General features: G+C 34.1%; 1 protein-coding gene across 5 annotated transcripts in view; it reads left to right on the top strand.

The window, feature by feature from the left end:
* LOC148190686 (uncharacterized) overlaps window positions 1–18,344 on the top strand; it is a 38,693-nt gene that overhangs the window by 9,241 nt on the left and 11,108 nt on the right. For 2 of the 5 annotated variants that reach the window (XM_088101999.1, XM_088102001.1), the window contains exons 5-6: window positions 65–237; window positions 331–408. In XM_088101999.1, coding sequence (XP_087958125.1) covers window positions 65–237; window positions 331–408 — 251 coding nt within the window. Of the gene's footprint in view, window positions 1–64; window positions 238–330; window positions 409–571; window positions 666–789; window positions 1,074–18,344 lie in introns of those variants that run through there. The other 3 variants (XM_088102003.1, XM_088102000.1, XM_088102002.1) reach the window with 3 other exon arrangements.

The raw sequence follows: 18,344 nt of genomic DNA, 5'->3' as shown, positions 1-18,344 counted from the left end.
AGCACACATTTTTAATCTTGTGAATTACGTTGTGAGAGGTGTTTAATATTTATTATATGATCAGAAGCGACAGATCAACCTATAAAGAATATATTAACAGAGATCGCAGATGATCTCCACGAAGACTCTAAACCCACAGAGATTAGGAGTCAGAATGAAATGACAAAAGCAAAAGAAGACTTTTCAATTGATGCTAAAGCTGAGGTATTTTCAGGAACTGACTTCCCTTCATCGCAGGTCAACACAAATCAATCTATTTCCGTTAACATATCTAACTGCAAATCACATTCAATCAAATACTCAATTTAATAACTCGTTTATTTTATGCAGGAAACAAAGAAAACTTGTGAAGATGGAACTGCATCACCATATGAGAAGACGATAGCGTTGTCAACTGATTCAGAATCAGTTAGTTCATTACTTCACTTATCAGTTACTTTTGAATGTAGTGAAATACTATATATATATATATATAACTTCCCATGCTAAAAACTAGTGTTGCTTGTTTTCTATTCATAAAATATAAAGAGATTGAAGCTGATGTTATGACGGATTGATTGAATCTATGTAGGAACATGGTGAAGCTCAAATATCTGTACCGTTTTCAGTTGTGAATATAGAACTTGAAGATGTTGGTGTTGAAGACATTCAAAAAGCTTCTCCAGGTTACAAGAAGATATCTTGTATTTTGTTTTATCCGCATATTAATTGTTCTACGAGAGATGACATGAATTTGATCACTTGAATGTGTTTTTATTGTTTATCTTTTGAATGACATTTCCTTTTCAGAGAAACTTTGATTCTGCATTCGGAGGATCTTAAGCATCAACTTCAGGAACACGATCAGGCTCAAAGTTTCCAAGTCAGAACTACTTTGACCACAAACTTGGCTATCTCATATTATTCTTCCGTTTCTTATTAATTTATGTTGGTTGCGTTGAAACTTTGTTCTTAGCTTATACTTTCCCGAACCTATCATCTTTTCTCAAATAAAACCATCATCGTTTGTTTGTTTTATTTTTCTTAATACATTTGGTCTTCGGATACATGTTATGCAGTATAAATTTCTTCTATTTGTTTTATTATGATTTTGTTGTTTATTTTAACTTTTAGGACATGGAAAATGCATATCATTACCATTGATAAAATTCAAGATTATCTTATTTGAGTTCTTTATCAAATTGATTTCAAACTTAAATCAGTCTTATTAGTCAAATTTTTGAGTTGAGGCCATCCAATATGTATTTGAGAAGGAAAAGGGAAACAAACTTTCTACTTGGATACATCAATATGGGAATTGTCCTCTCACGCAGGAAGCAATAAGAGAAGTTGGATTTTTTTAAAATAATTTCTTATTGAACAACATGCTGCTAATGCCTCTAAAAGAAACATCAAAGATTATGTGTTACGTGTTCATTTACTCTTGCTTTCCAACCATGGACTTAAAGTTGAATAAACAAAGTGTAAGACAAACACCAATAATATGATCTCACACTCTTCTCGGTCGATTCTACAACTCCAAAACACACTTCCTCCTGCATTCATATATATATATATATATATATATATCTCGTTGAGTCCGAGTCGAAAATTACTTAAAAAAGATACAATGTTAAAATCATTTCAAGCTTACGTAGTTAAAATATTAAACGCAAATTCAATGCAATTATCTACTATTATTCATCAAATTTGTATTTATAAATTTTGAGGTAGACTTATATTTATTATCGGCCTAATTATAACTCAACGACTATTAAACATGCTTTATCTTTAATTATTCCGTGCTATTGGTAATGTTGGTTTGTATTGACTGTTAGGTCATTCTCATGACCAATCGGTCATCCTATGTTGACCAACCAGCGAGTTTATATAGTACATACAGGTATTTAAAATTAAGTGAAATTTTGATAGTGAAAAAAATAAAAAAGATAAAATTAGCATCAATGTTAATAATATGACAATTAAAAGTATAATGAGATATTTCTTCATTGTTAGGAATTCAAATTTTATTTTATATTAATAAATAAAAAGAAAAAAGTTTTGTGTGGTATTATTTGAATTAAGATGCGTTATATCATATTAATTACTATGATGACACTTCAAAGTTCAAATTTGAATTCAGATCCATTAGATTTTGGTCAATGGGTTTGTCAAAGACCTAGAATAAACTTTATTAGAAGATGAGATTCCAAAGAAAAATGTGGGCCAACAATAGAAAAATTATACTGAAGAAAGTATTCAAAAGTTGTAAAGAAAAGAAAGAGATGCTTTTCTTAGTTGGGAGCAATGCGTGTTGAAATAGATTAGTGTGAGATTCTAGAGTGTTCAAAGGTTTAATCTAAAAAACAAAGAGATTGAAGTTAAGGGTTGAATTGTTAAGGACTTTTTATGTTAGGGAAACTATTCGAAATATAATATCTCACTCTGGATAGAGAAAAACAGATACGGAAACATACTATGCCTATGAGAATTTTAATAGTCATGCTCATTTTAGTATAAATCTTCCTCAACTAGAAAATTAATCTAATAATTAATAAGTGGTATTTTGTTTTGTTTCATAAAAAGGTTTTAATACGAAGAAACAAAAAATATTGGTGGAACTAGTTGAGAAAAGTTGTAATCACAATAGTTAAAAATTAATTGTGATTTAATAAAGAAAAAGTAATTCCAACTTTGTCAATAAAAATAATCCTTTAATACCTGTTACTGAACCGGTATAAGATTTTTAAATTTTATATCAGTTTTGGATCTGATATAAAAATTGAATTTCTTCTATATCTCTTGTTTCTATATCTGTGCATACAGATATAAGAACTCATTTTTAATCGATGTAAAAATATTTTTATAGTGTAACGAAGAAACAATACCAAAGTTCGTATGACAATGTCTATGAGAACAAAGTGGGGGAAAATTAAAAACAAGGTACACATTTAAATTATTATCCATCTTTTACATAACATAAAGAAAACACCATCAGATAGGCAGGAAAGGTTAGACATGATAGTTACAGGAGAGATTTATTATTACTATAAACAAATTGGTACAGATAAAGCAAACAGTAAGAATAGTTAGATATGCATCAAATTTAACTGCCCTACGTAAGAATACGATGCTATTGTGCTAACTACCGAATCTATCAGCTTTAAAGCTTGACTTTTGTTAGTTACTTGACCTCTAAAAGAGAGAAGCTCTCAGTTTTTGTGAGCATTTGAAGAAAATACATTTTCTTCCATGTATTATGAATGGTAGATTCTTTAATTCATCTAGCAATCCTAGATGAAATCAGCAATCCAGCAAAACAAAGGCAAATTTCTTTTTGTTCTATTTTTGGTTCTTTTCTAGAGTTTTGTTAGAGACATGTAAAGGCCAAGGCCAGTTACCTCATCCCCTTTATAGAAAGAAAAGTAACCCTATCAGGTTTTACATCGGATTGCAGCATTTAGTAAAAGAAAAATGTTGTTTTAACAATTTTTTTTATAACAACTTACATAGTAATTTGTGATTGATCCATTTCAAATATACAGAAAACTAATACGTAATTTATTGTCAAAAATTGTTAAAAAAAATTGTTAAAATATCGGAATCCGATCACATTATGAATTTCTTTACCTTGTTCTAGTGCTGCTAGTTAAGAATAACCTGCTAAAACACTGGTACAAATAATAGCATTTAGCTCAACATAAGGTTTTCTCATTTCTCTGAATAGGGAAAGGGCTTCCAAAAGTTTCCCTTCAGCAACATATCCAAAAATCATGACATTTCCATAAACTACCTTAGACTTTGGTATCGATTTAAAGATGTTTTTAGCTGACCTACCCTTCCACATTTGAAGTATAGATCCATCGGTGAACTACTAATGAAAACAACAGGTTGTATTCTGTTTTGTATTATATATCCATGTACAAACTTTCCTTCCAGTAGTCGAGCAAATCGTGAACAAACCATTATTAAACTACATAAAGTAGTCAAAGTTGGCTTGAATCCTTCGTTGTACATCCTTTTTAAATGGTGATTGCATGATATGTTGTCACCTCTCAAACCATATCCACTGATCAAGGAATTCTGAACAACAACAGTTGTTCTAGGCATCTCCTCGAAAACCTCCAGAGCCTTTTCTTGGTGACTGTTTCTTCCATACATGTCAGAGCTAATGAAACTTTTCTGGAAAGACCCGTTATTAATTGATGAACTCCTCATTTCATATTTGGGACGCTAAGGCTTGTTCGTAGCAAATTGGTTGAACTAGTAGCGAAATTGAAAATAACCGAAAAAGATGAAGAATGTCAAATTGATGGAAATGCAGAAATTGAAGATATTTAGAGGAGTCTCCTCCAACATAAGTGATAAAGATCCGCCCTTTTGAGTGGTGGAATTCATGTTGGAATTTAAGAGTATTAGAGATAATTTTCAGATTCATGAAAAGTTAAAATTATTCGTGAAGAGTTAAAACTAATGAACGGTTACAACCAATACAGAGTTACAATTGTTCATGAAGAGTTACAATCATTCATGAAAAGTTACAATCATTTATAAAGAAATATAACTAATCAGAATCCGGTATCTCTTGGATTTGAAAGATGCCTGATCAACATCTATATAAAGGGATCTTGTAATTTATTGATGGTGAGAGACTTTTATCTACATTCTGTCATTCACTTAACACACAAATCAATTCGTGAAAATTTTATTCTTGTTTGACGTTAATATTAAGAGTGAGTATTATCGTTGTATTTCTTCTTTGTATCTCAAAAGCGGATATTGTGATCCCCTTCACTCTTATAAGGGACGAAATATTGCTTTTAAGAAAGTGTGTATTCACGCTTAGAAGATTATATCAAGTTTACATTGTTGTTCATCTTGTTTCTCTAAGTTCTTGAAAAATTGTTCCAACAGTCTAAAAGCAATATCTTCTCTAAGATGACAACAATTTTTGAGATGTCTGCAAACTTTCACAGACTAGACAAGTTTGAAGGCGTTCATTTCCGACAATGGCAAAAGAAGATACATTTCCTTCTTTCGACTCTAAATGTGGCATATGTTATAAGTTTTCTCCAACCCAAAAAAAGCGAAACGAGACATTAGAGGAACAACAAAAAAGGAACAAATGGGAGAATCACTACAAGAAATAATGGATTTATATACAGAATATTATATACGGATTTAAATCCGTATATACGACATATATTATATACGGAATTTATATACGGAATTTAAAAAAAGAATTATATACGGATATTATCTACGGTTATTTATATACGGATGTTCCGTATATAAAATCCGTATATAAGGTTGGCGCGTGGTAGCGGGAAAATTATCCAAGGATGGGATCCGTATATAAGTTGTGTTATCAGTATGTAGTTAGAACCAATTGTTATCTGCAGATATTATATACAGATCAGGGAAATAATTATTTTTAAAAAATATATTTCTGATTAAGTGAAAGTTGGGTATCATTTCTCAACCTCGAGCTTTCCTCTCTTTCTCGAACCCTAGAGATTTCTTCTCTCTCGAACCATCACGCTTTCCTTTCTCTTTCAAACCATCTTCGATCTCAGTTCGGTGTCGTTCTTTGGAGCCATCTTCGGTGTGGGTGTTGGTCTGGGTTCTTCCTCGTCTCTCTCTTTCTCTATTATTGTGACCTTCATCAAACACTGTGTTTGGGGCTCATTGTTGGGTGCGGTGCCGTAGTTGGGCGTTGAGTAGCTTAATCAGGTAAGTAAATCAAACCCTAATGCTTAGTAAATTTGGTTCTTCTCTGGCCATTCCTTTCATGAAGCGATTGTCATCAATCATAGGCTTAATCTCGAACCATCATCTTCGTCGCTGGAACCGTAGGAGTCCCTGCCTTCAATCGTGGTGTTCCAGTTGTAGTGCTGTTGTGGGGTAATCGTGTTCGCCGTCAACGCCGCCGTGATGTTCCAGTTGCAGAGGAACCCTAGGACTGTTGTTCTCGCACTCTGATTTTGGGTCGCCGTCATTCAGTCTCGGGGAGAAAGTGAGTCCAGAATATTGTTCCTTTAATATATATCTTTATTTGTTTGGTGTGTAGTGGTAATTAAATTTTGTTCATTCCTAAGTGATTTCATTTGTAAAATGTGAAAATCCTAAACCCTTTTGTTCTTTGGTATTTCGGGCACAAAATGGGGTTTGGTTTGGTTGGTGTGTTACGGAATACTTTGGTGCATTTTTAGGACATTGAGTGAACATTCAGAGGCGTGTTAAGGTATGTTTACACAATCTTTAAGGACTATAACATATAATTTATATTATTAATTATATATATGTTTGATATGGTTTTCTCTGGTTGAATTTGTGTGATATAGGACTGCAGAGTATTCGAAGGGTAAGATAAGTGGAGGAAGCTTTTGGGATTGAAAAAGGAAAGCACCACAAAAGGGTAAGTAGTTATTATGTTTTCTTTAATGAGTAAATAGCTATTGTATTTAGTTTAATGGTTTTGATCTGATTAGCATATACATGATTTTCATGCTTAAATTGCACTAAAACAGGGATGCTTCCTATAAATTCTGTTGTCAATGAAATTAACAAAAGTAACTATAATTTACATCTAAAACCTTCCATAAGATTCTTGGTTTCCATAAGTACTGGTCACAAAAAAATTTGGATAATGTGTACCTTGGTTATGAGTCTTTCAAATGCTTCAGTTCCATGCTCTTCCATGTACCTCTCAGCAGCAGAAAGGACGTCATCCTGCTTACTAAATATGTTCTGTGGAGGAACATACCACAGAACGTAAATTGCTTCCTAACTATTCTACTCCTACTCCTAATTCTACTGAGTTTCTTCTCTGGTTGCTGCTTCCTTTTATAACCAATTCTCTGACCAACTCCCGTAGGATCTCCTTGAATTCAGACTAGTTGTTTTGTCTTGTTCTCAATTGGCAGCCTGAATTCCTTCCAGCTTTCACGTTTGTTTTTGTCTCCCCCGTTCCTGACTTCCTTCAACTCCTAGATTTGCCAAGGAAATAGGTGAGGCCTTACATCTCTTGTCTTCTTTTTCATGCCGTGGACACCCTTCTTCTTCCCATTCACACATCTGTTTCATTCTCTGCTTGATGTGAATTTTCTTCCATCCATGGCTCCCTTCTTCATTCCTCTTTGAACGCTACCCATGGGTCATCTCCGTGTACCTCCAAACTTCTAGATCAAGGTGCTGCACTTTCATTTGCTGCTGGGACAAGGTGAAGATAGATGGGCTTGCTTACTGGATGCGCTGCTTCTGCTGTGATCGTGATGGACGCTGCTTTCAAGCTTCTCCTCTCCGGTGATGCTTGTTGGATGGTTGTTGCATCCTCTCATTCTTCCATCACCAAATGTTGTGTGCTTTGAACGTGGCAGCTGTTGTAGTCCAGCCAAGATTCACGTGAATCTTCTTCTAGTAGGCTCCCTTCACCATTCCATGACAATGAATCAACTCTTCTCCCTTTGGTCCTCCAAAACAATCTTCAAGAAAACATCCAAAATAGCATGCTAAGTGGTGGTTGGATGGTGCTTCTAATGCTAGACCAGAACCGTGGAGCTTGCTGGACTGTGAAGGCCGTGAGTGCTGCTGCCATCTTCCGTCCAAGCTGCTGGGCTTTCTTTTCTCCAAGACCAAGCCGTGACCAAACTTGCTGCTGCATCTCAAAACCGTTTTCTGGACTTCCTTCTTGAAAACAATAAAGAACCGAACACTCTTTCAATTTGTGGCCATGATGTGCTTTTTGTTTTTCAATTGAAGAATCAAAACCAAGTGGAGTGGAATAGCACCGTAAAACAATATGCAGACATCTCTTCAAGCTTTCTTTTGTGTGGGGCCGTGACACCACTCCCTTTTAATAATAAAATTCAGCACATTTTTGGATCTCCTCTACGTGAACTTTCAAATTGGTGGCCCCTCCATTATGTACTTCTTCTTAATGCTTTCACAATTGTCCAAAACCGTGGCCCCTTTGCAATGTGGTCCCCTTCTTTCATTCCATTTACTTCTTAAAGGATTCCAAGCAATGGCCCGTGAGATGTCTCCAATTTTATTCCAACTTATGCTTTGGCTTACCAAAATGAATTTGAATGGGTCCATAAATGAATAATTAATTGAGTGGAGCTGCTCCCTTTGTAGATGAAACCGTAGCCAATAAAGAAGTACATCATAAAAATTAAACTCCTTCCTTCTTTCCACCCATGATTAGATGTCTCGAGAAAAATTACAATTATGGGTGTCAAAATAATAATTACTGGAAATACAAAAACTTCTAGGACAGGTCAAATAAATTATATTTTACCAGGTTGATGATAAGCATTTATGTTATTATATATATATATATATATATATATATATATATATATATATATATATATATATATATATATATATATATTAAAAACGGGTGTTACAGCAAAACATTATAAGTTGTTAATAACATAAAAAAGCAAAAAAAAAGTGGTTTCATCCCCTATATATATTATAGGGAAGTAGTCATGTATGGCACAAAAGTGTAGTAGATAATAGCGGCACAGTCAGGCTCTTGAGAGTAAAGAAAAAAAATGATAGCTTTAGAATGCATACTTGACAAGCAATTAAAACTCAAGTCAGTTGCACCTCATCAACTTAAGAGACTACATACAGTAGTGAAGCAGAGTTGTTTCTGTCACATCAAGTAGAGGCTTTATTACATCTTCCTACAATCAACATGAAAACAACAGAGAAAAGTCACTTCCCCAGTGTTGATATTAGAACAAATATAGTTAATTATAAATTTAGACATGCTACTGCACTATAGCATTTGCTCTTCTTTCATGTGGAGGATACCTGTAGTAAGCAAGCAACAAATCAATAATTAAGCCATCAGATCTAAATTTTTTATGCAATTTGTTTTAGAAGAATTAGAATTGACATGGGTACAATGAGGTATTAAGTTGTTCTGTAAGACACAGTAAAATATCTATAATCTCCATCATCCAAAGTTAAAAATAGTTAGTTTATGAGTGCACCTTCTCTGGGAACTTCTCACGGTTCATTGATGCTTCAAATAGTCTCCAAAATCTGTGTAAAATCTTCCCACAGCAGAACATCACAAGTATTAGACGCCCGAAAAACTTAACTAGTGACAATATACCAAACTTTCTTTATCAAATGCTACCTAAACCCTAGGGTTTTTTTAACATACAAGACAAATCAGCAGTACCAAAAGAAGAAACAGAGAAAATATAAATAACCAACTTGATATTCGATGATAATTCGAGAAAACAAAGAAAGAATTTGAAGAATCACATAACCTAGCAGGAGCAGCGCAGAGAAGGAGCTTAGAGCATTCCAATTCGAACAATATGTGTGCATCCTCAGTCTGGTGGACAGAAACCTTCTTCTTTGTGGCCATAAAAAAGTGGTCGCCGGATGAATTGAACTTGACCAGAGTAACTTCCTTGTCGAGGCGCAAGCAGCAGTTGCGGTAGCCGCGGACGAGGTTGACGACGGCGAGGTAGCTGTCACGAGCAACGGTGAGGGCGCGCTCACCGGACGGGTGCAGGGCGAGGTTGTTGATAGCGGCGTTGCGGTGGACGGAAAGCGTGGTAAGATGGACGAAGCCATCCGTGTCAAAAATGGCGAGGGAGCCAGCGGCGTCGACGAAGATGAGGTTGGGGAAAGGGGAGATTGGGAGGGGCGTAGAAGGAGAGGGTGGTCACACAAGCAGAGTGTTAGTGAATGGAAAATAGAGAAGAAAAGGGAAGAATGAGCCTTCGAAAATCATGCCCTCGACCCCCGAATTCTCTCTCGCCAATTTCTTTGTGCTTCTCGACAAAACTCTAAGAAAGAAGTAAAAAAATAAAGAAAAAAGAAATAAGGATAGAAAATATAACCAATATTGTTCCCAGCCGGTCTCGAAGCCACATTCACGGCACCCACCTTAAGAAAACTGAAAACATTTTTTTTAAAAAGCGCTATGTATTGTGTTGGAATAGACAACGCTTGTTTAAGAAAACGCTATCTATTAGTCTATTTTAAATTATAAATAAAAATAATAATATTAATTATTTATAGATAGTGTTTTTTTCAAAAAGCGCTATCTATTGTCATATGTATAGATAGCGCTTATTTAAAAAAGCGCTATCTATCTTTCCGCACATTCATAGATAGCGCTTATTAAAAAAAGCGCTATCTATTTAGCGCTATCTATGATCAATTCTGTAGTAGTGTCACTCCGATTAAGGATGAAGTTTTTAGTTCAATTCAGAGAAAAACTTAAATCATAAACGCTACCACCTACCACCTCAATAGTAGATAATGTAAAAAACACTTATTTTTGAGTGGCTACTAAATTGTTCTCTAAATAAGTTTTACTGTTATAATCACATATTTTAGATTATAACTTACTGTTTTAGAAATTTAATTTCTAAACGAGATTAATTGCAAAAGTAAACTCAACTGCATACTATGTTAACATCACAGATTGTTTATAATGTAACGTAAAACAAACTTAACTATTGATGAAAAATGAAGAGAAAAACTACACGAGAAACTGAATAATATTTATTTACTGTCATGACATGCAGTCTTCAGACACAGTGAGTGAGAAACCTCGACCACCAAACCAGCATCTATGTACAAAGTGATGAGGTTTCCTACTATGTTTTATTTCAAAACCTAACAATAAAATACAAAATCATGCACATGCTAAGTCGTATACATATATACGTATCTCCGAAATAAATGGAAAAGTTTGAAACAATCAAACAAACAAAAACAACGACTTTAAAATGAACGTATCAGACAATCGCGTGCTGTCACTTTATCACAGTTCCGACTAATCTTCACGACACATATGTTTAAGGTTGTACGAGACACATATTATGTGTCAAAAAAATTAGGTGAAACCACGGCAATTCTGAACTAATTAGTTATTAGCCATAGTTGTGATGGCCATGATCATGAGAGACTAAGACTGAGTCAGGTTCAGAAGGTGGGTCACCGCCAGCATCAGCAACACCATATCCAGGTTCATCGATCTGAATGGATTGATAGGAAGTGATGGCGGGTGGTGGTGGTGATTGGTTATTTTCTGGGGCATATTGATGTGGAGGTGAAGTTGTTGTAGGTGGTGGTGGTTGGTTATATTCTGGGGCATATTGATGTGGAGGTGAAATTGTTGGTGGCTTCTTTATTAGTCTTGAAAGTAAGACAACACCACCAAGGAGAAGAAAAGCCACCAAGATGCCACCTAGAGAAGCTGAAACTGCTAATACAGCTTTGTAGTCGTGTTTCACTACAATATAAGGAGGAGGAGGAGAAGTGGAGTAGGGTGTGATTGGAGGAGGAGGAGGAACGATAGGAGTATTGGGAAGGCATGAACAGTTATGGGAAATGGGAGGTGGAGGTTTGGTCGTGTTACAGTTTGAAGGTGGAGATGACGGTGGTGGTGGAGGTGGTGGAAAGGGTTTTGTGTAGTTTGTCTTGTTGCAATGTGGCGGTGGTGGTGGTGGTGGTTGTGGTGGAGGAGGAGAACGAGGAGGAGGAGGAGAATAGTATGGATAATAGGGTGAACATGGTGGTGGAGAATATGGAGGACTCATTGTTGTTGTATCAGAATGATGATGATACTCTTTCTTTTTCTACAATGGATGTTGGAATATTTTAGTTGTTGAGATGAGTGTAATGAAGTGTCTATACCATTCTCTTTCACTCTCTTTCAACTATATCTATACTTCATTTTTTGGATTAAAAAGAATTTATGTGATTATAGATCAATCTAAAATATGGAAATTTTAGATTATATCTATAGTCATTTTTCTTGTAGTGAGACGTCATAATGTTAAAACACTTAAAATAAAATTATAACTGAAAAACAAAATTACAAATGCATGATAAGTATTATATAATATTCTATCATAGATCAATCTAAAATATGGCAAACAGACAAGTAATGTCACAAATTAAATCAGAAAGTATGTTTACATGGCAACCAAAATAAATGATAACAAATTAGCGAAGGTGTAGGTATTTAAAAATAAAGTGAAATTCTAAAAGGTGAAAAAATAAAAGATGAAATTATAATGAATTTTAATAATATGGCAATAAAAAACTCTCATTTTTAATAAAAAAGAGTATAATAATAATAATAATAATAATAATAATAATAATAATTAGAACGATATTATTAGAATCAGGATGCATTGTATTCATCCTTTTACTAAATTTAGGCAAAACTAAAAGAATAATAGTTAATGCAAAAGTTGAGAAGAGAATGCAGATATGCTTTTTCTTTACATGGAGCAATGCGGGCTGAGATGTGAGCCAACAACATGAAAATAAAATTGAAGAAATGATTCAAAAGTTGTAAACAAAAGGAAGATATGCTTTTCTTTGATGGGAGGAATGCGTGTTGAAATGGATTAGTATGAGATTCTAGAGTGTTCAAGGGTTTTATACTCAAAAGAGCAAAGAGATTAAAGTTAAGTGTGAGGGGTATGCTTCATTTCAGCCCTAATTGCAGAGAGCATTACCTGAGTCTTTGAAGGTTTGTGGAAATTGCAGAGCACACATATCTTAAGGTAAATACAAAACACATTCATCCCTCTCTTCATCTTTTCTTTCCTATTTTCAATTTTTCTTTCCTTGTCTTCATTTGCGATTACAAATGTTAATTTGTTATAATTTTTCTATTTATTATTTAAAATTAAATTTAAACAGATAGTTTCAAAATTTTCACTCAATTTGATATATTAGAAAGAAAGCCTAAATTGGTATATGATTAATCATCATCAAACAACTCCACCTTATGTTCTTATTCCCCAATCTTAGACAATCTCTCCTTCATTGTATTGAGTTTATGTGGTACTTTGTAAATGTCCTTTTGATTATCCTTAATCTTTGTCTTGGCTCTCTTGCCTTTTATGAAGACCACCAACCTAGAAGATGATGGATGCACCCTGAACATTATACTAGTTGATATGTATTCAATTCAACTCATTTAATCCTTTTAATTGTTGCACTAATACATCATCTTTTTCTTTTGCCTAATTTAGTCTTACCAACGGCTACTAAAATAATTACTTCAATAGAAATAGATATAAAAAATCATTGAGCCTTGAAGTAATCTACTGATTTTCCCTAAAATAATCCAAAATCACTTGTATACGTTAATTGTCCCAAGGTTTGATTGCACTTCGATTTCTAAACGTCATAATTGTATTATTTTAGTCCTAAAGTTTCCGTTTTTCTCTTTTAGTAGACGTAAAATTTAATTCCGTCATAATTGTATTATTTTACAAGGAAGATCACTATAATAATATGGTGCCTTTTACAAACAACTATATATAGGATTGGTTAAGTCTTCTTCTATTCAAAATGAAAGAAATTTTAACAACCATGACATTCTTGCTGTATTTTGAAAAAAATAGCATTGATGTATATTGTGGCCTTCAAAGGTTCCTATACTTGTAGTTGAAGGGGAAGCACAATCTTTTCTCAAGTGCAATTATTAACTCCATTGCTTTAATGCTTCAAATTGGTTTAGAAGAGCGCCTACATTTTGAATTCCTTCTATGCTAGACAAATGCACACTTAAAAAATTAGTTAAGTCATAAGTAAAAATACTAATTCCAATTAGGATAAAGTTGATTACAAGGTTTCTGCTTATTTGGTATGTCTTTGTTAAAAGAAGACGCATTGTATTATTGATGTAAATGTTTTGGACTGCTTTTCTTCTCATGTGCAATTCATTTGTTTATTTTTAGGTCCAAAGAAAAACATAAACAAAGCTTTTGTTTGTCCAAAATTGGAGAGGATTAAGGGTTCACAGTTAAAGCCAAGACGTAAGAAAAAAAATAACATAAACTTTACAAAGGATCAAGGTAAATACTTGTTTGCTTTGTTTTTCCAAATTGTTCTATCACATTTGTTTTACTATAATTGTGTACTAACCAGAATATGCGTGTTTCAAATATTTGTTTTAAAGATAATAAGTTTATAATCTACTACAAGAAATTTATCAAATATCTACCAAATGTAAAAAAAAATAAAATTATTCGTTATAATGACTAAATTATACAATATTCTATAAACTAAAAATTTTTAGTACCTAAAATATAATATTTACAATTAATAAAGAATTATAATAAATTTTAAATTGATCTTTAATTTTAGTTATCAAGATTTTACTTATAATTATTGTTGATTCTAAATTAGAGACTAATTATTAGACTTTCATCCATAAACGAATTATAATTTTTATTAATAGTAATAACTAGTTTAAATATTAATAATTTTTAATTTATAAAATGATGTATATAATTTAGTCACTGTAATGTCTAATTTTTTGTCTCTAAATTTTGTTGCTATTTAATAATTTTTTTGTAATGATGGTACTTAAACATGGGATAATGGTTACCAAATAAGCTTATATTATGTTATATTATGTTAAATGCGTCTCACTTATGAATATAATCATATTTTAAATTAGCTAGTTATATAAATTATACAATGGCCCTAGGATTGGTTGTAAATCATTTGGACTAAATATACAAAGGATATATATATAATTCATGAAGTTCCTCTTGATAACTTCCACCGATGTACTTGGTCTCCCTCTATATTAATGATTTTTAAAGACTTTTAATAAACTTCAAGAAGAAATAAAATATTTTTCCATTTCAACCATCTTTAGACAGACGAATATGAATATGAATAGTTAATATAACTTCTACCCATAACTAAGTTAATGTTTTTCTCTCTAGTTAGGCTCTAAAATAATATAGGAAAAGTTCACAAAGAAAAGTGCAAAAACTTGGTATGCTTTATAATATAGAGGAGTATTAGAACTTCATCTTTGTAGTTGAATCTACACAGGTACAATGGAGTCCGAATAAATGAATTTCAATGTAAATAATAAATCAATGTGAATGAAATACTACTTATTTAAATTCTTAAGATTTAAATCCTTAAGGTAAACCTCCAATTACGTATATATAATTTAATTTACACTTCAAAAATAAAGTCAAACATAAAGTGAAGCCAAAAGGACACTTTACTCAAATTCAACCATACCAATCAGAATAATAATGTGGTTAAGGACATTTCTCTTGAAAAGATATAGATGGGATAAAATGCTAAATAATGAAGTGTACGCAATAGTAACCTATACTATATCTTAGCAAACAAATTAATGAGCTTACAAGGACACCTTCGTTGACATAAGAAGACACACATATATACAAAATAATAGCTTTCTCATTTCTCTTACTAGAACATTTTCGAAGATTGGTATGTTGATTCATTGATGTTCTGTATAAGTTTGTTTTTCTTTTTCAATAATCTGTTGAAATTTTAATTGTCATATTTATGGTAATGGTGTGTTTTATAATTATCTCTCAATTTTAATTGTATTTTTGAATTTTTGTTTCAATTGAATTAGAATTTCAATGTTTAGTTTGTGAGAGATAATCCCATAGCTAATTGGTAAAAACATAATCAAGTAAATTATAATTACAAGGTTTTTAATAGAATAGAAGAAGTATTCTTGTTTCTTGTGTAAATTCATCATGTGATGAAAAGTAATTAAGAATCGCTTATTTTTATCTTGATAAGAAATGTCTTATAATCTTGTCATTACCTATGATCATTCTATTTTAGTCTTTTTCTTTGTTTCTTAAAAAAATCGTGAGGATGATTCCGTGGAAGAATGAGGTTGTAAAAGTTTGGAAGAGATGAAGATTTGGTGGGTTTTGGTTAAGGTAGAATGAGTTTAACAGGGAGAGGTGAGGTGAAATCCTAAGGAAGGAAGTCTAAAATAGTCTAGAAAAGAGAACTAATAGAAGGAGAGCTCAAGCAAGTTAATGACCCTCAATTTAGACAACATTTCTTTATTAAACTTAAAGCTGTTTTTACTAGAGCTAGAGTCCTTTCTTTATGGGCCAAGAAAACCTAAAAATGGTCTCCAAAAGGTAGAGTCAAAAACAATTTCAAACTAGTCTTGAAATTTGAATTTTATAGTCAAAAGAGAGCATGCATACAGTGTGACTTCCACCTAAGCAAGTAGCATTTTCCTTGTCATGCCACGTCAAGGAGGAGTCTTGCACTCCAAGTTTGTACCTTATAGATTTAAGAAACCCTAGTTTCATGCGTCTCACATTAACCCCAAAAACAAAGCTTATCTCCCTTTAAGTCCAAATTAGATTATTACGCTTAAATCCAAACTCTGGTCCAAATAATAAATACTATACTACTCGACCAATTATACAAGGTTCAAAATATCTTATTCTAATATTTATCAAAGAATCCTAGACTCGGTTTTTACATCTTTCTTAGCATATATAAACATTAACTTTAGGTGTGCTTAGCTCAAATGAAGCTTAATTCTCTTGGATCATTCTTGCCATAACTCTTGTGATTGGTCTCTTGACTAGGGGTCACTAGTAAAAAATATTCTTTTTAACTTGTCCAATAGGCTTCGGTTTATGAAAAACCGAAGCCTATCAAAATATAGTGGCATTATCGTAATTAAGCCGAACTTATAGGCATCGGTTTCCTCTCACCCGAAGCAAAAACAAATATGACATCGGTTAACAAGGCACCCGAGGCAGAAAAACCTATACAGTCAGACCTAAGGCATTGGTTGGCGTAGGAATCGAGGTCGTTTGGTCCGAAGGCATCGATTGACCTAGGAGCCGATGTTGTTTGGTATTTGATATTTTCTCGCAGCATTCCTCCTTCATCTCCCATTTCCCTTTTCTTTTTTTTTGTTTCTCTTTCTTCTCTGTGCTCCAACCTTAATGCGCTTTATGTGCCGCCCGACCACCACATGGCTCACAGTGCTCACCGCCGTCATCCTGTTCAATGGTGTAGAGGCTGGTGGAAAACAAGAAGAAGAATACCAGGCGGGAGAAGCGGAAGCCAAGGACGAGACTGATGAGGCAGCAGAGACTGTTGGTGCTGGTGGAGGGAGACCAAGGCTTGTTTTGCAACTCGGTCTTTGTCGTTCGGAGAAGCGAGACCAAAGGAGCAGGTTTTGGCGGAGAAAGGTGATGCCTTTATGAAAGTAGAATAAAAACCCTAGCGGCCCCATTCCTTTCTTTCTCTGTTCTGCCTTCTATTTTCACCTTCCATCTCACCACCATGTACCACCTTGACCCCGAATCGGTCTTCGCCAGATCCTCTCGCACCTCCGCCAATTCCAACTGCTCTGATTGCGACGACTACTTCGTGGCCGAAGATGACGATATTCGTGCTGCCGACGACTCTATCACTGAAGTCGAACAGGTTTCCTCATGCGCCATGGAGGATCTGAAATTAATTGCCGACTGCATGGTATCTTCCGGCTACGCAAAGGAGTGCGTTAGCGTTTACATCGTGATCCGAAAATCCATAATCGATGAAGGAATTTATCGCCTCGGCGTTCAGAAACTGAGCTCGTTACGCGCAAACAAGATGGATTGGGAAGTTCTTGATTTGAAAATCAAGAGTTGGTTGGAGGCGGTGAGGATTGTCGTTAGAATTCTGTTTAACAGAGAGAGAATCCTCTGCGACAACGTCTATAGTTACTTAGATTCCGTAAGAGAATCCTGCTGCGCCGAGATTTCCAGAGACGGCGCCTCTCTTCTTTTTGGATTGCCCGAACTCTTTGCCAAAACAAAGAAATCGTCGCCAGAGAAGTTGTTCTGCGTGCTCGACATGCACGATGTAGCTTCAGAATTGTTGCCGGAGATCGAGTCCATATTTTCCTCCGATTACAATTCCGCCATGCGTTCTCAGGTCCTCACTTCACTTCAACGACTCACCGAGTCTCCGCAATTCTTGCTCACTGAGTTCAAGTCCACGATGCAGAAAGACTCTTCCAATAAAGAAAAACACCTACTGCCTCGGTTACATTTGAACCGAGGCAAAAACATACATCTTTTTGTCTCCTTTCAGAACCGAGGCAAAAAGCCTACCACTTTTTGTCTCGCCTGTATATACCTCGATTACAAAACCGCTGCGGAAAGACAAATAACCGCTGTCATTTCTCTTTACTGTACTAGTGGGTTTGTCATCATCCTCTCCCTCTTGATAATGATTTGACCTCATATCTAGAGAGTCTGCCTTATCATTCGTGCTACCTAATGGAATAAGATCACTAAATTAAAAGCAACATTTACTTTATAATCATTGGTCAAATCTAGCCTATATGCGTTATTAACTCTTTTAATCTCTTGAAAGGGACTATCCCTATGGGAGCTGAGTATGGACTTCCTTTGTTTTGGAAATCTTTCTTTGCATAAATGGAGGCAAACCCAATCCCCTTCCTAAAAAATAACTTCCCTCTTCCATTGTTATTTTGTTTCATATATCTCTGTGTTTGTTGTTGTATTTGGTGT

The sequence above is a fragment of the Vigna umbellata genome, chromosome 11, assembly GCF_029865625.1.
Source record: "Vigna umbellata cultivar VRB3 chromosome 11, Vumbellata_1.0, whole genome shotgun sequence".
NCBI classification, from domain to species: Eukaryota; Viridiplantae; Streptophyta; class Magnoliopsida; order Fabales; family Fabaceae; genus Vigna; species Vigna umbellata.
This window is presented reverse-complemented; position numbering and strand designations above follow the sequence as displayed.